At 47.1% G+C, this 26,802-nt stretch overlaps 1 protein-coding gene across 1 annotated transcript in view; it reads left to right on the top strand.

Annotated features, from left to right (window-relative positions):
• The window catches only part of LOC119388147 (uncharacterized), a 79,245-nt gene extending 63,042 nt beyond the window's left edge, over positions 1-16,203 (top strand). Inside the window, exons 3-4 of the mRNA XM_037655797.2 lie at positions 14,336-14,418; positions 14,938-16,203. Of these exons, the coding sequence (XP_037511725.1) occupies positions 14,336-14,418; positions 14,938-15,367 (513 nt within the window). The 3' untranslated portion in view covers positions 15,368-16,203. The remainder of the gene's footprint in view (positions 1-14,335; positions 14,419-14,937) is intronic.
• The last annotated feature ends 10,599 nt before the right edge of the window (positions 16,204-26,802 follow it).

The raw sequence follows: 26,802 nt of genomic DNA, 5'->3' as shown, positions 1-26,802 counted from the left end.
CCATCATCCTCACCATTACATCTCTCCTCATCAAGCTCACTTCCCTTTCCCACCCCCTTTCTACACTATGCTATACAAGAACATGCTTTGCTCTGCTAGCGAGTCTGGATAGCCGAGTGGTTAGGACGCCCGCCTTCAGATCGAAGGTACGCGCGCTCGAATGCTGCCTCGTAAAGATTTTTTCGGCAAGAATTTTCTTTCTCTTTCAGTATATCTTTCTCTCCGCCTCTCTGTTTCTTTCTTTCTTTCTTTCTTTCTTTCTTTCTTTCTTTCTTTCTTTCTTTCTTTCTTTCTTTCTTTCTGTACTCGTTCACTCATCCACCAGGGTTATTACAGGCCCCGTCGTAGGGGTGAGTCGTTGGGATTTGCCCAAATTCTGTGGCACGTACTCGTTCATACATGACGATGATGGCACATGCATGACGTTGATAGTTTTGCAGCAGGGTCGACACTTTACGGCCGGCTTAAACAGCTTCGCTGTTAAAAAACGCGATGATTTCGTTTAAACGTACTGTTGTTAAAGAAGTCAGCGGCACATACTCCAGGCAGTCTAAGCAATGTTTAAACGGACGCTAAAGAGCAAAGCAATTTTGTCGTATTAGTAGATTACTCTTTCACCATACCAAAGACACCACACTTGCTGCGAGAAAACGCGCAATGAGAAAATGCGGTTGGCGAAGCCACATTGAAGTTCCCGCCCCGGTCGCCGTGACGTCATAGATATTGACGGTGTCCGCTGGGAACTGCGTAGTTTATAATCGGTATAAATGAAGTACGCTGTCGTTTCAGAGAGCCAGAGACTTAATATACCAAATTTCGCTGTGACAATGTGACCAAAATCAGAAAAAAAAAGACACTTTGAAATCGGTGACGTCCCCATCGGAGATTTCCGCGGGAAATTTAAAAGTGAAGCTTTTAAATTTTCCGCAGAAATGTTCCCCGAGAAATACGTCGTCTTCGGCAGCAACCAAGTATAGTGACATCCACAGGCGCTTACACTTTAGTCAATGATGCTATGCAGCACGCTTTCAGAACGTGCTGATCAAGCGGACGCATAGGCTATAGGCCATATAACGCACGTTCTGTACGCTAATTAGCAATCCGCCGCATTATGCGAACACGTTTGCCCCTGCGCCCGTTCACGGGCACGTTTTGTGTGGGCCCCTATAATGGCCCTCGTGTAAGGCATCAGTTACACACATCCTGCATATTGGACGACGTACACAGATATAGCCCACTGCGGTATTACGTCCTCCCTCGGCGATCAGTCTTTCCCTTTCCTCGTATTTCCATTTTACCCCGGCAGGCCAAAAATACGTCCCTCCAGCCAACCTCTGCTCATTTCTTTTCATTAACACATCCACCCTCCTTCTACTGCAATAACATCGCACCCTCATTCCCCACACTTGGGAAAGTTAGACCTCATACCCACCAAGATCTATGTCACGACGGCCACTTCGGACTTCGACAGAGACGGCTCGGATTGGAAGTGGAATTACAGAGTGTTTCTGCACAGAGTGTTTTTCCTGAACAGAGTGTGAACAGACTGTGAACAATGTTGTTCCTGAACAGATTCTTCCCGTCACTATGCCGGCCGTGGCAGCCGCATTTTCAATGGAGGCGAAAATGCTTGAGGCCCATTGCACTTAGATTTAGGTGCACGTTAAAGAACCCCAGGTGGTCGAAATTTCCGGAACCCTCCACTACGGCGTCCCTCATAATCATATCGTGGTTTTGACACGTTAAACCCCAACAATTTACCCTCCACGGTGGTCTAGTGGTTATGGCGCTCGACTGCTGACCCGAAGGTCGCGGGATCGAATCCCGGCCGCGGCGGCTGCATTTTCGATGGATGCGAAAATGTTTGAGGCCCGTGTACTTAGATTTAGGTGCACGTTAAAGAACCCCAGGTGGTCAATATTTCCGGAGCCCTCCACTACGGCGTCTCTCATAATCATATCGTGGTTTTGGGACGTTAAACCCCAGATATTATTATTATTATTGTTAAACCCCAACAATTATTATTACGTTTGTGTAACTGTATAGGAGGCACAATATTAATGAGAACTAACAGACAATAACGCCAAGGAAAGTACAGCGGGTGTTATCTGTAGTATTTAGAATATAAATGTGAACAATGTTGAACAACTGTGAACAATATATTCTAAATACTACAGATAACACCCCCTGTACTTTCCTTGGCGTTATTGTCTGTTAGTTCTCATTAATATTGTGTCGAACAAAGATAAACGAGCCCTTGAAAAATCATCTGCTTTCCTTCATTGATAGGAGGCATTCACTCAGCTCTGTCTGGCAGGCGGCGCGAGCGTGTGCCTACATCTAGCCACCATATAGCCATGGTGCTTCAGCGATCCGTCATAACGGTCTGATGTGATGAGAAAAGATATAAGAACATACGCGCACGGCCAAGCGCCTTGATTGTAGTCCTACGATGACGACCGCACACGCGACCACGGGTATGGCAATTACTGCACCTTGCGGATGCCGTCACGTGAATACCTTCTATGCTTCGCACAAATATAAACGAAAAGAAATGCAACAAATTTATGGTAAAAATAATGGTGAAAGAAAGATAGCCTTCAGTCCGCACAACGAAAGTGTGCTTGTGACTTGTGTGTATGCGTGCGCGTGTTGTGGGCGTTTTCTTTTTTTATCCCTCTCCCACTTTTTACATTCATATCTTAATTCTTAATTCCTCCCCCTTTCTTCGTACAGGGTAGCCGACAGGACTCAGCCAGCGCCATATTACTTACTTCAATGTATCGCTATCGCTCACCTGTAATCACCGACCTCAGTGTCGATGTGAAGTTCAACTTTGATTTATCTGTCTACCTTTCCGGTTCTTCTCATCCAAGTCTTCAGCTTGAGGACCGTCCTCATATCCGGCGTTCAACGTTGCAGCGGTGAAGCTTTGATTTAAAATGGTACTACAAGACTAGTTCATAGATCTCCAGGAGCTCGTATCAAGATTTTCTTTCTTTCTTTCTTTCTTTCTTTCTTTCTTTCTTTCTTTCTTTCTTTCTTTCTTTCTTTCTTTCTTTCTTTCTTTCTTTCTTTCTTTCTTTCTTTCTTTCTTTCTTTCTTTCTTTCTTTCTTATATTTTTGCTATTACTCCGCACTTAAGCGAAAAGCACTGTGATACAGCAAGCTCGTGGCCGACTGCTGTGGAAGTAATCAGAGGCGGTGAACTGTAGATAATCATGTCTTCATGAAAGCTGTACCGGAACCCACGTTCAGAGTGGCGCCCTTGCGTCCAAACTCGCGGCATGTGTGCCTAGTCTTCTACTGGGCGAATTGCATTTGTCTGCAGACGGCAAAACAACAAAAAAGAAAATGAAACAAAAAAACGCGGATATTGACCTCAGAAATGAAGACCGAAGAGCGAGTGGAGAGAAAACGAGATGCCACTCCAGTAGCGTTTAGTGTAGGAGCAGTTGGGTCTCTGAAAAAGCGACCACGTCAGTGCTGTTTTCGTCCAATGCTTGTCGATTTAAGCGCGCTCTTCCGTAAATCTAAGACGTTTCTCAATCATGTCCTGCGTGAAGTGCTAAATGTAGCCAGGAAACTATATCTGTTTCCTCTAGTTTCCTACAGTTATACCTTGGACTTTACCAGACAACTTATTCCTGTAATGCTGACCTGCTCTGAAAACTTAAGCACGACCGATTTCAAGTTTTACAAATAAGAATATCTGCTCCCATTTGTAAACTAATAACCTATTTTTAGCCTAATATTATTTAGAATAAGTATCAGGGTCAATACTTCTCTCCGCTTGAGTTGTTCAATAGAGTGAATTCGGGACACCCCTGATGCTGGTCATATATTAAGGCGGTCAGCCATTGGCGAGGTGATTTACGAATTGGGCCCTTCGAAACTGCAATAACTACGTTATTCCCTTTCATTAAATAAGAAGGAGAAGTGATGTGTGCTGCATGCAAATGTTACCGGCAGCCCTTCTACCCAAGCGCCAACTATCAAACGCGGTACAGTCTCAAGTTCATCCCATCGAGTTGTAACTCACTGAACTTTATCCAAGCTACGTCGACAGACACATTTCAGCATTCACACTCCAACCCGGTATCACGGATGACCTTTAGTAGCAGACGAAGCACCTCTTTCCTAAATATCTAATGTCCTCGCGGGAGCAATATGTCGTTGCATTTGTGTGTGTGCCATAGTGATGCAAAACTATCGATGGTACTATCGATACTATCGATAGCTGAGTCACTATCGAACTATCGATAGTGAAAAATACCATCGATAGCGCTATCGATAGTAAAAAATTTGATGGTACTATCGATAGTATAAAATCAACAGCGCGGACTCACTGCACAACAAACTTGCTTCCCCGCGCGCGTGGTACATAGTGGAGCCGGAGGAGCAGGCTGAAGGGCAAGAAAGGTGATATGATTGTGTTCTTCACGTCAGTGCTTTGCTGACACGTGATCATATTGAAACTGTTCAGCTGCCACGGAAAGGAAGCCTTTACATGTGGTGGGACGGCGCGGCTTCAAATTGATATTGCATTTTATGATTTCAAAATAAAAAATATCAAGAAGTTAATTGTAAGGTGTAACTGGTTGCTTTTGGATACGAATTTATTGATGGATATATTCCGCCATTTTCACTGCGGAAATAATTAATTTCTCTGCCAAATAATGCTCGTAAATTAAGCGAAGCTGGTAGTAGGCTATCGCAAATATTTTGGCAATATGGCCGGCCAGCAACCGCATCATTATTCACACCACTATCGATAGTATTGTCACGTGGTTGTGACGGTGAAGAATGCTGCAGCAAGACTAGAGTACGGAGCTCTCTATTTGGGCGAACTTGTGCCCAGAAAATCAGAACTCAAAATACAAGCGATACATGCTGCGCACTGATTGGAGCGGGAGCAGTCGTCAGCTGTTGAGTAATCTGATCATCGGTGGAACGCGTCGTCCTTTATGCATCAGTCGTGAAGCTTTCCAGCGTTATTGCTGGTGCTCGCGTAAGCTCTCGAATAAACTTGACTATTCGCGTCCGGCGCGTAATCTTTACAGAGTGATCTCAAACAATTGTGAAGCTTCTCAAACATTACGGCGCGGTCTGCGTCAAACGTTGTGGGTGAAACCCAAATACGTCAAAACAAAGCAATAAACACGCGTGGCAGTAATATCGCTATAGTAATATTAACGATGGTACTACCGATTGCACTATCGATAGTTTGTCGATAGTAGCACTATCGATAGTTTGTTTACACTATCGATAGTTTCAAGAAAGCTATCGGTACTATCAATAGTCAATTTGCCGATAGTTCTGCATCACTAGTGTGCCATCTAGCGTTTTAATCTATCTGTTAATGTTTTACGTTCTGTGTCGAATTCAGAGCAATCTAATGTGTAACGCTGATTGTCACCGAGGACATGGCAATGTACGCAGGGCGATAATGTGCGAAGTCCTGCGTTGCACAGTCGTAATAAAGTTTGCGCTGACTAGTTTAAGGAGCAGCTTAACGTCTCTATAAATCCCTTATTCGCACGTGGTTGTTGTGGTGGAAGCCACACTGATCGGAAATGGCTTAAGAAGACAGCCTCTATGTCTGTTTGCGTACTGAGGAGCCTCCTTCGTGGTAAAGTTCTAGCTCACATGGCAGAGTAATCTAGAACTGTTGCAACAGAATCGAAAACTGGGCTAGTTGGTTGAAATGCGTGGTTTCACTGATCTAAGCGCACGCAAATGAAAACGAAAAAGGGAAGACAACAGGACAAGCCGCTTCGTTTGCGTGCGCCTAGGTCAGTCAAATCTATAAGTGCTGACAACATGGTGATGTCACCAAGTATAAACAACACGAATACCGCTCATGTTGTCCCCCTATTCTAAAATGGCAAGAAATACGACATTGATTGATTGATTGATTGATTGATTGATTGATTGATTGATTGATTGATTGATTGATTGATTGATTGATTGATTGATTGATTGATTGATTGATTGATTGATTGATTGATTGATTGATATGGCACAGCCCGTGTTTCCTTCTGTATGCAGTATAAAGTATTCGAGTACATATTAGAATGTGGTGCACTGCGAGTATTGCGGCCAGTTGACAAGAGGGAAACAAAATTCGAAAATTCTCGCTCCGCCTTACTTCACTAATGCCACAGACGGCAAGTACAGCTTCATAAAGCCTCATTGAGTAGCTACTCCCCATTGCGTAGCTATAAAGAAATGGCATCCGGAATAATCACGCATCCTTTGCGCCGCGAGACGACCATCTTCCAAGGAAATTCATTTTCATCGTCAAAGGCTTCTCACATTCGCATCGGATTGAATGCGCAGACGACGGAACCCTACATTACTGACACTGTTTGCTCGTCATTGGCTGCCTGCAAACTCCGCAGAACTTAAGAGCCCATTCAATGACCAAGTACTCGAAGCACACTCGACGTCAGCCTTGCGCAATCACACTCAGCTGGGCGCCGTGGGAAGGTCAGCCCCAAGGTCAAATCCAAACACGCCGCACCCACGCAACGAGAGGACCCCACCCCCTCTGCCCCCTTCCGAACATGCCGGTCCTCCTCCTATACAGCCCAGCAGTGGTGCATATCGGGCACCGGTGCCAGTAGCCGCCAATCTATACACCGTGCGTCAACAACTGTACCATGCAGCATTTCAGAAGCTATGGCGAAATAGTTTCCTGTGCGTGTTACATCCGCCAACATAGCAAATTGCGTCATCTGTTGCTTTTTTTGCTCAACAGCTAAATGCTACTAAGGCTAATAATAAACACATTCAATCAATCAATCAATCGGCCAGATACTTAAAGAGACCGACAACTGCCCAGAATATGAAATGAGTTGACTCCACTGATGTAAAGATTGCCCGACGCATTGACTCAAACCAAGCCTACTTTTTTCGTGAGAGATGGATTTATATTTTTATTTCTTAATTGAAAGTCACGAAAAGTGACCTGTGGCGCCTCTGGCGGCAAAAACATGAATGATCCGATGAACCCGGCCACGTGGCCGTTGATTGCTGTACGCGGTCGACGATTTTTTTGTTAGTAATGAAATATTGTTCGTTTCTTTATATTAAAAGGTAATACTCCATAAAAATGTACATATAGGCCGGCGTTAGTGGTATGCATTAAAGTGGCGCTACCTTCGCGTGACCTAATGATCCTATGCTCGTCAGCGCGTCTTGAGCAACTTTTCAGCGTGCTCATGCATCCGTGCACGCAGTTTCCAGGTCGCTAAGATTTTGGAGCAACATAGTTTTGCTACCTACACCTCGTCTCAGAAATGACGCGCGCTGCTACTCGGCGCGGCCGCGCATATGCGTAGTGACGTTTTCGATGACTTGGCTTGGCTCGTGCATCGAGAGACGACGCCGGGATAAGCCACCCATGACACAGGCGCAGGCAACCTTGGACGCATGCGCACACAACGTGGTACAAATACAGGGAAGGTGTATAATGCCACATCATCTCATTGTAACAGCTTGCTATTTTCAAAAATAGTTTAAAAGCTCTAAATAAAGGTGGTTAAGCATAGTTACAGGAACTCCTGCGAAAGCGGAACAACGATGGCTTTCACAAATCGCGAAAAGGGCTGGCGGCATCGCTATCAATTCTCAGCGTTGCTGGAGGAAAGTTACGCCCGTGTTTAGAGCCTTTCAGATCGAAAAATACTGCTTGTAACATAACTACGTGCTTTTGGGATTAACTACTGCAGCTACAAACACTGCGAAGCGTGAGCTTTCTGTCGCGTCGTAGATAAATGGCTCGAGAAAAATCAGTTGTCGGTCCCTTTAAAGTGCCCAGGAACAACCGTGAGGTACGTGCTGGCGCACGCAAAAAACATTAACAATAAACAATAGAAAACCACTATAAAGACAATCTACATATGAGAAAATACAAACAAAAAAGAGGAAAAATGGAAAAACAAAAAGTCAGGAAAACAGGGGAAGAAAATAACAAAACACGAGAAATATAGAAGAATAACGACGACAAAATCGTATACAACAATGCGCAAGGTAGGCTGAAAGACAAAGGAGAAAAGGATTGCTACGATGTGCGACACAGCGCAAACACACAAAACAAGGAAGCAAGAACTATCTAAAGAACTTTCGCCCCGTTAATAATAAAATAATAATAATAGACAGCAAGGAATATATATATATATATATATATATATATAATATATATATATATATATATATATATAATATAATATATATATATATATATATATATATATATATATATATATATATAATATATATATATATATATATATATATTCCGAACAGATAAAGAGAGGGGGTGAAGGGGCAAAGGAAAATAGATGTCCGGTTAAGTACCTTGTTACTTCCGTTTGCGTTCATGCTAAGTACAAAAGGGAATATGGTATGGTTGGTGAATATATATTGAAGCAAGCCGAGCGGCCTACACCTAGAAGAGGAAGAAGTCGAAACAACACAAGACAAGGGGCAGGGGGGAGAAGACAATAAAGAATAAGTTCGATAGAACAAGATGGAGTCTCTTGTGTGCAGTTATTAAGTGAAGTTTTATTATATATATATATATATATATATATATATATATATTATATATATATATATATATATATTATATATATATATATATATATATATATATATATATATAGGAAAACAGTCAAGAGGACGACCTCTTGACTACGAGGTCGTCCCGGACGGCATTACGAACTCCCAGCGACGCCGCGCACGACCTGAAGTCGTCCATGTCGTGCGCCTTAAGCCGTTTTTTGCGCGTTAGCGAACCTAGGGACTGTACTTTTTCCTTTGTTATTGTAATTTATTTGTGTCTGCACTTGTTTTTCCTTTCCATGTTCTGTTGCAAGCATCGGGACGATGCTCTTTCAGAGGGGGGCAATGCCACGCCGCTTCTTTTATTTGATGTGTTCGAGTTTGACCAGCAAAGACGGTTATCAACGCTCGACGCTGGCCCCGAAGCAGTGTTCGAGAAGCTTCACGATTTTGGTAGATCGTTTTGTTAAGATTGCGCGCCGCACGCGAATGTTCCAGCTTTGTCGAGAGATAACACCGCCACCAGCGATATTGCTGGAAAGTTCCATAGCGCCTGTATAAAAGCCGACGCGCTTGACCGCTTGTCAGTTGATCGACGGACGACGCCCTGTTCGCCGCTATCATTGTACAGCGTGTATTGCTGTATTGCTAGTTCTCATTTTCCGGCCACAAGTTCGGCCAAATAAACAGTTTCAACCTGCAAACGCCGACTGCTGTCTTCGTCGACGTCACGACCACGTGACAATATATATAATCCCTTTGAAAGCTTCGTCCTCTTAACATAAAGAAAGGTTAGAAGTAGTGAAGTGCATGCATGTTTTAGAGGTGTCCCGCATCTTTGTCTTTTAGCTTATTCATCATCATCATCATCAGCCTGACTACGCCCTCTGCAGGGCAAACGCCTCTCCCATGTTTCGCCAATCAACCTGGTCCTGTGCTTGCTGCGGCCACGTTATCCCAGCAAACTTCTTGATCTAATCTTCCCACCTAACTTCCTCTCTCCCCCTCGCACGCCTGCTTTCTCTTGGAATCCAGTCTGTCACTCTTAATGACCAGCGCTTATCTTGCGTATGTACGTGCCCTGCCCATTCCCATTTCTTCTTCGTAATGGGAATGGGCCCCGTTTGTTCCCTGACCCACTCTGCTATCTTCTTGTCTCTTAAGGTTACACCTATCATTTTTCTTTCCCTTTAGCTTAGGCGACAACAAAAAATGTTATCAAACATTTCCTGCTGTTACTATGTTTTCTAGTATGATAGTCATCAATATATGTAATCCACGCATGTACATGCTCTCAACCTCGATATTGCTCTGCACGTGTCGCGTCCCGAAAGAGTGTCGAACCCGACAGTTGCCCGAACCCTCACTGGCCATCAAGTTCACTAGAAAGGATGGGGAAGACTCCCGCAGCACGCATCAATGTTACTGCACCGAACTACATTCGCTGCGCGCAAGACGCGTACGCTGGCGTCGATCGAGAGCTTCACGTCGACCACGACTACGAACCACGCTATCTGCAGGCCGCGTGGTTTCCTCGTAGTAGTTGTGCTGTCCGTGACGGTTTTGACAGGTCGTGGGAAGACTCACTGAGCGTGCACGATTCTTTGTTTGCTCAGCAAAGACGGCCCACGTGCTTGAAGACCAAAGCGCCACTGGGCCGCGGTTTCTTTCTTACGCGTTGCATCCGTCGCAAGGTCGAACAAAGGATAACTCGTATTGAGCACGCTAGAGATTCCGCGGTATTAGTTGGGAATGCTCTACGCCGCCCAAGTGCTTGCGTGTCGCCGTGGGAATGTGTACGCTGCGAAAGGAATGGTCACTGTTATGCGCCCCTTTCTCAGCAAAGGATGCATGTGTTGCGAAAAGTTCTAAACTCGACAGCTCCAGTTCCTTGCGGCCCTAATGATTTTAGTAATTTTGAACAGGCGAACGAAAATGGCAACGTGAACAGATAAAGAGAGGGGGTGAAGGGGCAAAGGAAAATAGATGTCCGGTGAATTACCTTGTTACTTCCGTTGCGTTTCACGCTAAGTACAAAAGGGAATATGGTATGGTTGGTGGAGTATTGACACAAAATTTTGAACTCCTTCTGAATGTCTGTTCGTAAAGCCTTCGCAAAGTAAGAAAAACGTGGCATGCAAATGTATACATGCTCCAGCAAAAAAAAAAAATAATAATAATAATAAATTAAAAAAAAGAAAAAATAAAGAAAAAAAGCGCTATCTAAAGAACGAATCGTGCAGCTCCTTAAACGGCAAAACTAAGCAAGGTCTGTAGCTCGCATGCACTTTCAAAGAAAATATCGCGTCTGGAATGCACGGTCGCTGAACCGGCGGACGTTATCCAACGCAAGCCGTCGCGGCCGATTATAGAAAGTGCGCCATTCGTCGCTTCTGGAACCTGCCTTTTTATTAGTACTATTGTTTACTGCGGCTCGCCGCAAGCTTCCAAATTTAGTCACCGTTTTTTTCAACAAGAGAATAGAAACAGCGGATAATGTATAGGGGACGTTTAAAGCATCACTTTTCTTTGAGCTGCATTTTCACAGCGCGACTTTCAGTCAAGGGGCACCGGGCCTAGGCGTGTATACAGGATACGTAGAAGGTGCACCACAGAAAAAGTCCAGGGATTTCAAATTTCACAGAAACCACCACAAGGAATGCACATCGAAAAAAGAAAAAAGGATATCTACTGCGTCTGAGGCGATCGCCTGAAACTTGCGGCTTTAAAACTCTGCAAACAAACGTTACTGCATTTGTTAGTTTCTTTTGAAGGCTCTATCCGACAAACATCTCGCAGTGAGTACGGACATTTGCTGCACCCGTTGTGGCTGCAGGCCGCCTCAGCCTTCATTTGTCTTTTTTACGACTTACGTTAGAGCTTGCTTCCGTCTATAAACCCTTTCCAAAGACAGCCTTTGTTCAACGCTTCGGGCATGCAGCCTGGAAGCGCGAAGTCTTGGTGCCCCTGTATAGAAGCGCATAGAATTATCCGAGACAGCGTTAAAACGCGTATGGATCGGTTCAAAAGTCCGCTCACTTCTCTTCGGCCCCTGCATCTCATGAATATGTACGTGCATCCGCTTCTTCGGCCAGTCAATGAGACTTGATGTCCCCTTTTAAGCTGTCGCCCACGATCGAAAAAACGCCAGGCCTGCGCGGAAAGCGCAGTACAGTCACAGCAAAAACTGGAAGCGCGGCATTTCTAGAGCCAGCCATAAACTCGCTTGGGGCTACTAATACAAGTGCACCAGCAACGTACCCACTACGCCAGAAATCATAATCTTTGTGAATTTGGGAAGCACCCACTACGCCATTATTCGTCATTCTGCGGAGAAGCGAGGTAACTTCTGTAACGCATTCTGTGTACGGGTGTGCGAATATTCGAGTTTCGATTTCGGATCGTATACTACCTATTCGAATAGTCAAGGTTTTCAGCAAGTGCCCCCCCCCCCCCGAAAGAAATTCCTGGCTACGGGCCTGGCATGCACATTCTTGCACCGCTGCCGCCCCCCCCCCCCCCCGCCTTCCTTGCTGGAGTCCCAAAGGAGTGGGAAACAATATTACTTATTGCACAACAAGGTCATTCAAGGAAAACAAGCTTCGCAATGAATGAATGAAAACGAAGCAATTACGTGCTGCTCACAATGGCCTGCCGTTGGTCCCCGGCTTTCCTGTGGGAAGTAAGCCGTTCTTGTAACGCAACATGAGTGGCCCTCGGCCGCCATCATTGTCAAAGACCTGCGTGGCCATAATCCTACGCATTAAATAATGACGGCGCTGGGTCGGACTGAATAAAGGTATGGGGCTTACTAGATGCCCCCCTTAGATGAACAGGGGAGGGGGGGTCCTGCCCCACCTGAGGTGCGCACGCCAATGGTAGCAGCCAGGGCCGTAACTAAGGGGGGGTTGAGTGGGTTCTGACACCCCCGAAATTTTTGCATGATTTAACTTTTCGGGTGACACTAAAATACTTGCACGCCTCCACAGCCACCACCAGTTGCCAAAGTTGGCCGTTCTACACTCAAACACCCCCCGAAAAAAATTCCTGGGTACGGCCCTGGTCGCAGCGACTTAGAGCGGAAGCTCCCACGTGGCGTCACCAGCTGTGTTTACATTTTGCGCGTTTTCTCGCTCACCAAGCATCTACTCGAGGCAAGAGTCACACTTTTGGTGTTGCGAAAAGGTAATTTAAGGTAATATTGTGAAGCGCCGTTGTGCGTACCGCGGTAGTTTAGCACGGTCACGCGCCAGAAGTTGTGAGTTTGCGTTTTCCGAACTCTAAGCCTATCGACTCGGAAGCACATTTCCGTGACGAGTGCCTGAATTCAAACGTTTTAAATGCTACGAATGACTATTATATAAATAAGCACGTGCGACAAAGTGAATTAAAGTGCAGGCGAGGCAAGAAAAGAAAAAAAAAGAATCCTGACAGTGCGTTTCCAAAGTTTAATAATCAGAATAACGTGCTTCCGCGTTCAACGTGTCACGCTTCGTTACTCAAAAAGGCGAGGCAGCCTCAGAAGCAAGCCATCTCATTTTTTTCAGTGTCCACCACCAGCGGAAAGCTGTCAGCACCGCGGAAATCCGCGGAGAACGAGGAGCATATGCTCACGTTTAACGAACTGGAAGCGTTGCGTTCCAACGTCTGCGCTTTGATGTTTGTCCTCACGAGTGTTTCTTCTCGATAAGAAAAAAACTATATCTCTCCACCCTCGCTCCTTCCACATTTTTTCCTTCTTTTTACCTTGCCGCGATAATGCAAATTGAGAGCAGACGCTCACGTTAACAAAAACCGCAGCGCGTCCGTTGCGTAAGGAGAAAGCGCTGCCGGTAGAAAAAACTAAGTTGCCTCCCTTACGCTCAATGTCGACTGCGGTGCTCTAAACTGCTTTCCTGAGCAGCGTAGAGGAACCGACGTTTACATCAGCTGCACGCCAGATGCAGCCGCAGCCGCGGAAGCAAGCGGACGCAAAAGACAGCCGCTGATCGGGCGCACGATACACTGCGTGCACAGTCGTCGAGGGATGAAGGGCGACGTGTGTGATTAAGCCTTATTTGAATATGATACCGATGAACCTTTGTTTCCCTTAATCCGGCGCACGCCTATGAGCAGCACCGGTGTGGGTCACAGCACAACGACGCAGGTTGTATTTCCGGCCACAGCGGCGAAATTGCGAAGGGGGCAAAATGAGAAACAAAACAAAAAAAAAGAACTCTGTGTACATAGGTGCGCGTCAAAGAACTTCATGTAGTCACAATTAATCCACAATCCCCACTTCGATGCACTTAATACGGCGTATTGTAGTTTTGGCCCGTAAGACCCCGGAAATGTTTCTTTCTCGCTAACTTTCCAGTGCACCCGCTGATGAAAAAACATCGATAATATCTGGCTCGTGTTTTTTTTTTCCAAAAGTGTTATAGGAGTCCTTTAAGTTTTACCCGCACTTGTTATAAATATAACCGTGCAAGCAAGAGTGCTACTCAAACTCTCACAGAAACAAGGAAAGAACAAGTGGCAGTGCTGATGCTTGAAACATCGCAGCTCAACAGTGAGAAACATCATTTCTCACTGTTATCTGTGTGTGTCAATTGTCACATGCCCAGATGATCTACATCCTTTCTAGTCAGCTTAGACAAGTTGCGGAAACATGGCGCTGCACGTCGGTCTGGGTTCTCTCATTTATTCTTTACCGTGACTTGCAGAGATTGTTTCGCAAGAGAGCCCACCTTCTTGACATAATACATCTCTCTGGTGATTGCAGGTGGTGTCGCTGGCGACCTGCCTACTTTCCCGTGCCACAGAAGCCCATGGCAGAGCCGCCCCGAGGAAGAATAGGCGCCTCCTGTGAGTAGTTGACGCTTTTTGTAGAACGGTGACGCTAGGTCCCTGTTTTTTATTGCCGCCATTAAAAAGAACGATGATAAGCAATTTACTTCTTAAAATCCAAACATACGAACTTCAACGTCGTCCATGTATATTTCCTCTTGAAAGTTTCAATTGAGCCGCTAGGTGAGTTACATGCATGGACGTCGGCAGAGGGAGAGCAAAAGGGACACTTACCCCCCCTCCCCCATCCCAAGCCACACCAGCGCTCCCCCCTCCAGCGGGTTTGTACCCCCATGACAAAATCCCGCTGACGACCATGGTCACATACAAGATATGTTGCCGTGCTTCTGCCGCGATCCAGCGTATCGCAGCACTGAGAAACGTCCTGCCAAATCTCTACAGCTTCAGGGTGTGAAAATTTCTCTCCGGCCTGGCAACAGCTTAATATGAAGTGTGATAGTGATAATATTTGGCCGAGTCTGTTAGATACCTAAGTGCACGCCAATCGAGAAGCGAACTAATGCTCTTGCGTTGCAGGGACCTTCCTCTGGAGTGGCCTCGCCCTCGACGACGCGACCCCTCGGCGCCGCCCTCGGCTCCCATCGACATGGGCTACGTGCGGTCGGCCGAGTGCTGCCCGTCCGTGACCGAGGCCATTCAGCCACTCGGCGGCGTCTCCATCACGGGCCGCATCCTGGAGCTGTACCGCGAGCCCAACGCCACGCAACGCTTCTATCAGACGTCGTGCCGAGAGCAAGTCAAGGGCCGCCCCTGCCGCTACGTGCGCTCCAAATACGAAGCCCAGTCACGCTGCGTCCAGACCTACAGCTACATGTACGCGCTGGTGCGCGAGTTCCAGTCCGACGGGCCTTGGAGGCTCGACTACATCCGCTACCGCAGCGGATGCTCCTGCCAGGTCCACCGGCCCCGAGGGTACCCGCTCAGCCTGCTCGCGAGCAGGCCTTGATCGCCCGCCCCTTATCCCACCTGGAGGACGACGGGACGAGACCTGCTGGTGTAGACCTTTCCGCTGAAGAGCCGCTGCCGCTGACGCTGAACTGTTGTGATGTGATGACTCACGCGTCGAGGGACTTGCAGCGCGTGTCAAACGAGGCGTTTTGTTTTCGTCGTTGGGTATGGAAAGGTCGACACGTTAGAGGTTATCGTTACCAACTAGCCCAATCCAGTGCCCTCCTACGCTAGAGGTATATCTCAGAGCTGTTCGAAGGATGGTAGAAGCAGTAAACAGAAGGCCAGCAGCCGGCGCTCTCTCGTGTTATGTCGTACCAGTCTTTGTCTTCTCGGTACTCCTCTAGCTCCACTACCGGTCAGCCCTGTCAAAGGAGACGTTATTTCCATCTGAGTCATTCAGCCCCTCGCACCACGCAGCAAAACGCCGTGATCGGGCAGCGCACGCGGGCGAGCGACTCATCAAGCGCGTCCACTCAATTTATGACCTCCGTAGCGACTTCAGCCATGCCTAGATGACTCTTCCCCATAGTTGCACCAGACGTAAGCGCGTTCCGATGCACGTGTCTCATAGCTCGTTAACGGACCGCACGTTGGGGCTCTTCTATATCGTTCCTTCTGTTGTAACACTGAAAGTATTTACATATCAAGAACATGCATGCCAGGTTGGCACGTGCATACAATCAAAGCTTCTGCTGTGTTCATTGAAAACAATGTCGCAGGGTGCAGTGTAAAGCAGCTGCCGTTTTCGTTCTTCGTCGTGTCGTGTAATATAATCGTCACTGTCAAGAAAGTGTTTGTGTATGGTGAGGTGGGCCTGCATCAACTATAAGCTACGGGACGCTTGTGGGCGTCTGAGCACAGCTACATGTAGTAGCGAATTAACACCGTGCAGCATCCCCAGGCTGAAAACTATTGATTTCGCGGTAGCTGCTGACATATATACGTTTAATTTCGAATGCCGACTGGGGGTACTGCGACGTACAGTGCATGGTTGTAGACAATATAACACAACGTCTTTATAACGTTTCGTGTTTTCTGCATCTGTGTCGCTGCACTTCGATCTCATTCCATTTCAATTAATGGAGGTGCGGAAAGGCGACCGACAGGTTTCGACTTCCAGGTGATCCACAATGTCATGCGGCCAACCTTTACACATGCAACGGTCGTCCGTATTACAGAGTTGGTGCTGGCGATGGCGAATATACTTCGCGCTGCGATTCAAAACACAACGTATGTAACATGTCCGTGGATTGGCAGTGACTGAGGTTTCATAAAATTTAGCACGGAGTGGCCTGCAAACATGAAATGCCCATCGTCGACATGGCTTCGTCTGTCGCTCGTCGAATCTTCCTCTTGCTTCAGCGTCTTCGTACTTCATCTCTTCGTAACAGGAGCAGAGACGAGCATACTAAGACCAAAGCGCCCGTCCTACTTGTGCTCAGGCTTAATGAAACCAACAGACACTGAAGCCAAGGAAGGTTTCGAGAGCATTATTTCTGGAATTTTGACTGTAGTGTAGTAATTATGATACGGATTATTATAGAAATAAAGTGGACGAAAAGACAATTCGCCGCTGGTAGGGGCCGAACATACGGTAGGGACCGAACGCCGTCATGGCTACGAGCGGCTCTGACTAACACTCCCGGGTTCCCGTGCACAGGAATACCGAATAAAGTGGACGGGAGGATGACTTCCGCCGTAGATCAATTGGTAGAGCATCGGACGCGTTATCCGACGGTTGTGGGTTCGGTCCCGAACGGCAGCAAGTTGTCACTTTGTCCACTTTAATTTCTTTACATTAATATCACAATTGCTACACTACAGATAAAACAACACAAATTATGTCCCCGATACCTTCCTTGGCTTCATTGTCCGTTGGTCTCATTAGGGTGTGTCTAACAAAGAAAAACAAGCCCTTGATTGACGCCCCTTCTTGTGATCAGGCTTGAATATCTCGTATCTTTCTTTGTACAGCTACTTCGAAGCACTGCAACCGGGAGATGAAGCTTCGCAAGGAAAGACATTCTGCGCAAGCGCGTGTCCTATCGTTGTATCGCCGTCGTAGTAGCAGCCAAGGTATACACCCAATGTGACCTTCCCGGAACGATCTTCGCGGGTGCTAACAGTTAACAGCGCAACGCCGTTCAAGAGTTGTAATGGAGATCGCGGTTATTATGCGTAAGCCTTTGCGAAGTAGCAGCATTCGACGCACCGTGCCAATATTTTGGGACTGAAATACTGCGTGCCATAAATTAAAGACCCGATGTCTTCTCCGTGAGAACTGCACCGCCCCAGTTTCTTCTGCCCCATAGACGAGATCAGTGGAACCAGGCATAAATAACTGACATGCACGAACGAAGACAGGCCGCAGAGTGACACAGATGACAGGTTGTCCCAGATGCACCGCACCGCTTTGTTCAAATGACGAAGGCTCAGCCGCATACGCATGCATTTCTATGGGCCAGCTCGCACACCTCTATTCGCGCGTACCCAGCATTGTGATCCTCGGTGTGCAGCACTTTGCCATTGATGACGCTTATTCTCTTTCGACACCTTCCTTCCTTCCTTCCTTCCTTCTGCCAGCAACAAAGATAAACTACACCCCTTTCTTTGTAAAGCGTTTTCTGGTTCAACTTCCTTCGTTCCGGGCAGCCCGAATAATGTGTTATGAAGTTCAGTTGCTTAGACTCGATATGATGGAGACAGAGAACATACATCTGCAAACTTACTCACGGTGATGAATCAAACAAAAAATACAAACAAAAAACCGCCCAGCACTCCGTACAGACGGTTAACCAGCAAAGCTGAAACGTGCGGCCCCGGTGTTTATCACTGGTTTAATGCCGGCGGTTCATTAAAGTATTTCTCAATTATTCGTTACACCTGTGCAGAAAATCTTAATTTGTGTTTGCCGGGCGTGTGTTTCCTTCTGAATTTTCAGTGGATCGATGGTTAGTAGTGGGATTTGACCAATTTCTGTGGCGCATACGTTTTTTGCCCGCGGACGACTCCTTCACTTTTAGTGGGCCAGTGGTGCGAAGTGTGGTTTGCCCAATTTCTGGAGCACACGCACGCTAGGAGCTTTCGCGTACATAGGACGGACGAATTTTGGTTTCGCCAAGCCGTACGCAGCTTCGCCGTGAAACGTAACAGAGCACGTGACATTTATTCGGCATGCACATACGCGGGAGAAGAGAGTGCACACGTGCTATAGTTTGCTAGCAGCTGCGTCCTATTTTGTATGGGGCACCGATAGCTGACGTCGGCAATAAAAGCACCGATTGAACAGTTTACTGGCAGTCTATGCTCAAGCTACGCATAAAAACTACCCCCTTAAAAATCGACGTTTTCAAGTCACAAATTACTCATTGAAAGAATCGATTTCACCGGTTATGGGCTTATCTTTCTGCAGCGCGTTGCGCAGAATAAATACAATCTGTTATACTCAGTCGGTATCCAACACTCTACCCCGCCTTTTTCAGTTTTCCTAAAACAATGGCATTAATTCAAAGGGAGCAATAATGTGGACTTGTAATACGCGCAAAGCACAAGGGAAAAGAGGAGATGTAATCTTTTCGAGCACAACACTGAGGCTGATCAAGGTAATAACCACAAATACCACGACTGCTTGTGTATCATGCCCCTATCACACGGACAACCTTAGCAGCGGTTAAGCCGTAAATTACAGCAAGTGGAATGCGCTTAGAACATTTATACGACTCACGAAACCATAACCTTTATTTCCGTGCCTATGATCGCCTGTAGCACCACAAGCCCCTTGCGTTTACCGCGGCTCGACTGAAATGTATAAACATATATTACAGGTACTTACATCCTCCAGAAAAAGTGGACGGGATGCGAAGCATTCGAGAAAGATATATTTCCAATTTGTCTGGGAACATAGCCTCCAATTAAATGTTCGAGCCTGCAGCAGTTCCTGCGACCTACAGTTACCCGCTAGATTAGAAGCGTCCTGCAGTAACAGATCATAAATGCGCATTCGGAGTGGAGCCCACGTCGCCTAAGCCTTTGTTGCCGGGTGTACACTCAAATTCCCTCCCCAACTCGAAGCGAGAACGCTTTCGAAATAACATGATGACGGCCGCAGTCAGAACGAGACACAAACAAATGGCTTCAATAATAAATAAATATGCCAGAAATGCCTGGTCGACTAGCCTAGCTTGTTATTGCAGACGACGAAGGTGAAAAATTGGATAATTGAAAAGACTGCGAGCCCATGCACAAGCGCACAGAAAAACAGACGCAGCCAGCGATATGCTTGTTCCGCAGACCACCTCACGGCACCAATTGAAAAAGCTAGTTCGACAAGCGAACAAGAGCAGCGTGATGCTGCGACCGATGTTGTTTCGAGGATTTGTGACCTTCTTTCGGGGCCCAACTGTTTGCTCAGCGCGTGATTTCACTTGCAGATCATTCGATAAGGTTCGCCAGACTCGCAGCAGCAGAGCGAACGCTGGGAGCCGTTTTGAGATGGCGTGCATAATGCGGATTCCAGGAATCATGCCGCCTTTGCGCGAAAAGTGCATTAACCTGTCCAGCACGTTGTGTTTTCTGTTGCGCACAGCGCGGCAGTTATGTTCGGTTGCTTGGGATTAGTCCAGGCCTTGCCGCCTGACAGATGCCAGCCCTTACGCTTCGCCAGTGATGGTAGCCTTCCCACTTTCCCGGATGAGGCCGCACGGATGATGACGGCTCGGGGGAGAGGGGTAAAGTAGAAGGGCCACCAAATGAATCGTATTGGTCTCAATACGATGAATGAAAAAGAAAATGAAATTAAGCGATCACGTGCTTCTCACAATGATCACAATGCCTTTGATCCCTCGCTTCAGGGAGTTAAGATGGCAAGTAAACAGTGCATCATCAGGGGCCTTCGACCACCATATTAGAGTCCTTTACCAAGTTATGGAAATATGGTACGCAAATACGATAAGGCAGTACAGCAACGCTCCCTTTTCAGGGGACAGGTCCGACTAATTAACGGCATGGGGCAGAGACTTCGCCCCCACCCTTAGGTGCACCGCACCCCTGTGCGCACGCCTGTGACAGTGATCGCAATTTGAATTCCAGCAGTATCTCACGTGTCTCGTCGATATATTCAACAGTTAATTGGGGATATTAAGGCTTTCAGCGATGGAGGAGGAGGTACGGGGAGGCGGTGCTTCACCTACCCGTGGGTAACAACGGTACGAGAGCTCCCCCCCCCCCCCCCCCGCCCTAACTGACACTTTTGATACTGGCATTTAGTACGCGCGTCCACTATTTCAGTGGAATTTCGACGACAGGTATCGCATGTTCCTACCCCCCGCGTACTTATGTTGGGGTTTGCTGGGATATAAGTGAAACAATGGTTTCTGAGCCAATCTAACGATATGCGTTAAGCGCTCGAATATACTCGATATTTCTTTCTCATTAAATGCAGGCGCTATAAAAGAGCGACTTTCATTGCATGATTGGCATGACTGTAAGCGGTGCTTATGCCAATACTGCGCAGGTTTCAACGTTTAGAGGATGCGACAGAGATGCCTGAAAAGTATATAGTTTTCAATTTATCTAGAGAATAGCGAGGGTACAGACATGGGAGCGCCAAAAAGCAAAACGTAATGTGAGCACTTAATTACTTAGCACCAACGAATTCTCTTTGTACCTCAAAGAAATAGAAGAACAGCACCTGCATTATTTCCTTTGTCAGCTTTTCTGGCTTTTTCTTGTTGAGCAAGCACTACGGAACGTCGCTTGGAAGTAAAAACAATTGCTTGGTAGTGCCGTTGCATCTTCCTTCCCAAAGTTCTCTCTGCTGTGCTGTTTGTCCTGCACAAGTCACGAAAAAACCAGTTCACATACACAGACTTGTCTACAATTTCTTGTTATCGCACGAAGGGCCCTCTCTATTCGTAGTATTAAGTGACTATGACTTTTCTGCATGCCCTTACCGTGCTTGAGTCAATATCACTGAAACAGCTTCAACAGCACACGTGTATATCACGTGGTGCAGTAAATACCACCTGGGGTGCTATCCTGGACATTGTCAAATGCGCCCATGTTGCCAAATTCCGCCACTGGTCAACTATGATTGGCCTAGAGGGCTGCTATGGCCTCCCTGATTGGCCTAAAATGCCGCCATTATAAAATTTGACAATATGGCGGAATTTGACAGTGCCCAGAATAGCACCCGTTATGCCTGGTTGCACTTTCCTCCCCCTCTCTACCCATTCATTTTCTTCTTTCGTGCTGCGGAACAGCGACGCAATAAACAATGCGCTCGCCGCCTCATGCGGAAAAAGCCGCCATGAACGCTCACCGTGTCTCACGTAAATATTTGCGTTCTGTGTGGCGTCGATGGAAGTTGTCAGTTGCCATCCTCTTGAAAGTTACAAGACTGTCGCATATGATATGTATAGGCACCCTGCAATGCAGTTTCCGAGATACGATGGTAGCGCCAGAAAACACAGCCTAGCGAGTGGACGCAGCAAAATCGAGTGTCTATCCTCCGCATCCTCTATGTTCAGAAACGCTCCTTGACTTGAACGTGACTTGCCATCGCCTCAATGCAGTGAGTTTGAAACGCGTTTGTAGCGTTTCTGCTGCCTTGGCACAGCCTGAAAAGAGCGCGTTCTAAACGCGTTTGTGCTGCATTGAAGGCGGTGGCAACATCCCTGAGGTGATTACGAACGCACGTAGGAAGCGTTCGTTGAAAGAGGCGCCCAGAAGGAAGACACTTGAGCGCGTCGATGTGTCCAGCGAGCGTTTCATTTTCTTGGTATCCCTGGCGGCTGGTGCCCTCAACACTCAGGCGTTCGATAAGAGCTCCATCGCGCCCTCTGGTCAGTGACGGGTGCCTATAGTTGACGACAGTTGAATGTTCTTAATTTTCCTATGTTAGTTTTCTCTCCGTCTCTCACAAATCAGTACAGCGGTGGTTGAAACAACTTTGCTAACTTGGACTAACTCTCTTGTTTTGTTACTTATCAGCTGTATCGTGGCCGTGATGCTCGTAGCTATAAGTGGACGCCTGCCAGGCCTCTGGACGCGAATTTCGCGCTTGTTCGTGCGTTATCTTTCCCGAGCGATTGTGGAACTAAACCCTTGTTGACTATATGCTCAGTGTGCTTATTCGAGAGAAACAGGCACTAAACGGTCTATGGGATGAAATGTTTGGAACCCACATGATGTCACTCCAGGGATGACTGTGTGTGAATCTCTCTAATCTTAGCCCACTGAATATGAAACGCGAGGTGCGTCTCGAGCGCCACTATTCCAGTCCCGGTCCGCTATCAAGTAGCGATGCCCCCCGCACGATCTTATGCCATTCTTATCATCCATGAATCACGGCCGGCTGATACCGTTAATAACGTGGCGGACTATCGCTCTGACCATCGAGGAAGAGCGCAGGCAGAGATTAGCATCGAGAGAGGCATCGCTAGAAGATATATCCCCCAGCCGTCACAGCGCTGTTGTCTGCAAGGAGCGGTGACAACCGCACGCATGGTGCGCTGAGAGCGCTGTACAACGCGATGCGCTTGTCTCAACTGAGTCACCTGCTCGAGCAGTGATCACGTGTGCCCCTTACTCATTGTGTCATATCTGTGGCCGAGTGTACTCAACCCACGTGATGGCTGAAATAAAATCGAAACACCCCAGCAACCCAAGACCCAGCTCCTTACACCCGTGCAATACAACATGGTGTGTGTGTGTGTCTCACTTACAGCTCGCTTTCTTCCTGTCGTCTCCGCTTTGCTGTATAGAACTGAGAGCCAGGCGGAGTTCGGCTCTCAGTTTGGATTTAAACGGCGCGACAGACGACAGTCGAAGACAGGGGCGTAGCCAGGGGTGGGGGGATGCGGTTGGGGGGGTTTCAACCCCCCCCCCCCCCGAAATTTTTCCGTTTTGCTTGCGTATATATACACGCGCACATACAAACGCACGCACGAACATACATAAAGTATGTTTGAACCCCCCCCCCTCCCCGAAAAAAATTTCTGGCTACGCCCTTGGTCGAAGATCCTCGATAGCGACAGTGCTGTGCTCACCTGCTGTGTTTGCTTATGATTAGAGACCGGACTTTAGGCAAATGCCTATTCTATTCCTTGGCCTCATATCGCCCCACTTCGATATATGAGCATGAATTAGAGGTTAAGAAGGGTTTTCATCGTGTTTTTATAGTGCCTATAAATTCCTATTTTTGCCGTTTGTGCCGAAATGCCTATAAATGCCTGTTTTCAAAATCGGGGCCTATATGAACACTATTTAGCCTCAAGTTTCGCTTTTGAGTGCTGTTTGAGAACGCTATTCATGTTTCCTGGAAACAATGGCTATTTTAAACTATATGGGGTTCAACCTAGTTATCTAGTTCAGCCAACTTCCGGAAAACAATTAACCGCTAGCAGCAGTGAAATGGGACGCGCCGGCCAGCGTACGCCGCCACGCTGACATGGCGCGAGCGGTTGGCGAATGCGAAACCGCAGAGAGCAAATGAAGGAAGAAAAATGTGGCGGTTTTTGTTTGTTACTTAATTTTTAAGGTGTTCACCGCCAGGAGAGAAATCGTATCTACGCGATTCGACCCGGTCAATACGAGCCATCCCTCCATTCTCTGTGAGCGGTTTGCATAGGCGTATCTACCGGTGGGGCAAGGGGGGCGCTAGCCCCCCCCCCCCCCCCACTGAGAAATGTTTGGGGGGCGGAGCCCCCCCACCCCCACTTTCGACCGACAGGGGAACTAACAAGTCAGGCAAAGTTTTACTTAAACGCAGCAATAACGTAATTTTGTAATAAAATTAGTCCTACGATTCTGCTGTGACGACATTCCTCCGTGGGTCATAACTACGCACTGTAGGCTACCTGCGGTGCGGGCTGCCTATTCCACGCTCGTGCGTCTTGCGCTCGAGCATTGCAGAGGAGGATATCGCTCAGCAGGGGCTTTATAACATTACAGCATTCTGTCATGATTTTATTTTGTTCTGTCTGGCCTGAAAGTTAATCCGCGACGCAAATACGGGCGGGAACCAGTAAACGTTTTATAGCACGATCAAACGCTCTCATTTTTCAGGTAATTCAGTTTCTTTCTTTGAAAACGATTAGCGTCGCCACTGCTCCATAGTCCAGCTGCTGTGAGTTGATGAGTGTGCAGAAGTGTCCAGTATTTTAGTTGTGCCTAGCCAGGACAGCTAAAATAGATTCCCGCTTTAGTCTCCGATTAGCCTGCTTCCCTTGGCTTATCATATGGTAGCCTGCAGCGATCGTGGCGGCTTGTAACAAGGCAGTGGACTCGAGCACATTGAAAAGCCCAGCTTTCAATGTTGCCCCGTTACTTGATCTACCTCACCAGGGAGATGATCAGCGTCCACGGTTTTCTGGACTAAGAAGGCTGCCTACCTGGAATGCATTGTGTCTGTTCCTAATAATGTTTATTAGATGCGAAGTATCTTAAGGCGGAGCTCAATCCGGTGGTGGTGGTGGTGTGCGGCGTGACCACCCTTACTGCGCATGCGTATACCCTCTCCACACACCTCCTCTCCACTCCCCTCTCCCTTCCCCTCTCCACTTTTCCTCTCCCCTACCCCTTTCCACTCACCCTCTCCCATTCCCCTCTCCCTCTCCCCTTTCCACTTTCCCTCCCCCTTTCCACTCTTCCACTGAAACGCGGGCTAGACATGCCGAAATTCTCTCCTGCGCAACGCCGCAATGAGCTCGAGCGCATGCGCGTCCCCTCCCCTTCTCCCTCCTCTCCTACGCTGGCCCCTTCTCGCCCGCTTGTCGACCGCGTTCCCCGCTCGCCCTGTGAGAATTAACGGCCGGGCTAGATGGAAGATACGACGCGCGTAGCGTCCCTCTTCGCGTTCCACGACGCGAGGTCGGTAGCATGCCCAACGAACGCCAACGAAACGCGATCGTGCAAGTGCTCCGACTTCGCATCGCCTCATGGTCCCCTTTAGCGGGAGATGGTGTAATTTTTTTTCTCTCTCTACCTCTTTGTCAGCAACGATGAGTTCCCAGAGAGTTGTACACGCGCAAAAACGGCTCAACATCGTTATACTGCAAGTGAAAGTGTCCAGGGCCACCAAGGAATTCTTTTCGGGGTGTGTTTGTGTGCAGACCGGCTAACTTTGGCAAATGGTGGTCGCTGTGAAGGCGGGCAAGTATTTTAGTGTCATCCGAAAAGTTAAGGCGAAAAAATTTCTGGGGGTGTCAGAACCCCCTCAACTCCCCCTTAATTACCGCCCTGAAAGTGTCTATTATACACATATGAATCCATCTCGCCCGCTGCTATAAGCAGCCTTCTTAAATTGCGTTGAGAAAGAGACACTATCTGGATATTCCGAAAAAAATGAGTTATTGTTCAGCACAGTAATGTGCTGCTTATTGTGCACACTAAATTTTAACGTCGCGAGTTTTCGCAGACTTGTGACGTCGCGTAACAAGGAGGCGATTTTATGGCACATTGAAAATTTTTGACGAATAGCGAAGAACTAATGACAAACAATACGCCGTATTGAAAGTAGTTCAGTATTATTATTTTTTACGCAGTCGTGCGTACGTGGTAATTACGCGGTAGATCACTTACGCGTCACTTGTTGCGTCGTTTTGCGAGCAGGCGCTGTGAGCATGACCCAGAAAATTTCGACCACTCGTTAACAGCTAACGACCTATACGGAAGGAAACAGTGCGGGGTAGCTTAACGTTATAATCGCCCACATTTGTTTAAGGAAAATTTGAGCTTACACAGTTTACGTAGACTATTATTTTACTAGAAGGAACCGGAGGGGAGGCGTACAGGGCCACTTCACCGCTTTCTCGTCCACCCCCCACCCAAGCTGGGAAAAGTAGGAGGGCAAGGAACGACACCTAGTATATAAATTCGTAGTCATTTATAATCTTATAACTATACACAACCAGTTCAATGTGGTTTGCTTAAGTATTAATCGACTGAACTTGGTCTTCTTCTTAAGAAAGACTTTATATTAGAGGGCTCTAACAGTAAAGGAACTCGGCTTATCATGAAGACATCTGCAAAGTACCTTGCTTTGTCAGCCACATGTTTTGTTTAATAAGTGAGAATTTAAGGTACTAGAATCATAGCAGGTTCTTCATACTCATCGTATATACAACGCCAAACTAAGACTGGGAAGTTTGCTGATGCAATGCTCAGGTGATTAGGTTAAATTTGGGTGTACTGTTTAAACTTCACGGTAATATTTCCAAAATGTTGTTAAACACTGCTGTGTTGTCGCGGTATAGGGCGGCCCAGCCTGCACAATCTGTTTGTGCAGATTCTTCCTTGATTTAAAACAAACATTTTGCTTAATGATAATTTTGCACACGCAACACGAAGACACAGACGAAAAGTTCACAAGGACCAGCGCAGTTAATATATATATATATATATATATATATATATAACGGCGGACAGCGG

This window comes from Rhipicephalus sanguineus, chromosome 3, assembly GCF_013339695.2.
Source record: "Rhipicephalus sanguineus isolate Rsan-2018 chromosome 3, BIME_Rsan_1.4, whole genome shotgun sequence".
NCBI lineage: Eukaryota > Metazoa > Arthropoda > Arachnida > Ixodida > Ixodidae > Rhipicephalus > Rhipicephalus sanguineus.
This window is presented reverse-complemented; position numbering and strand designations above follow the sequence as displayed.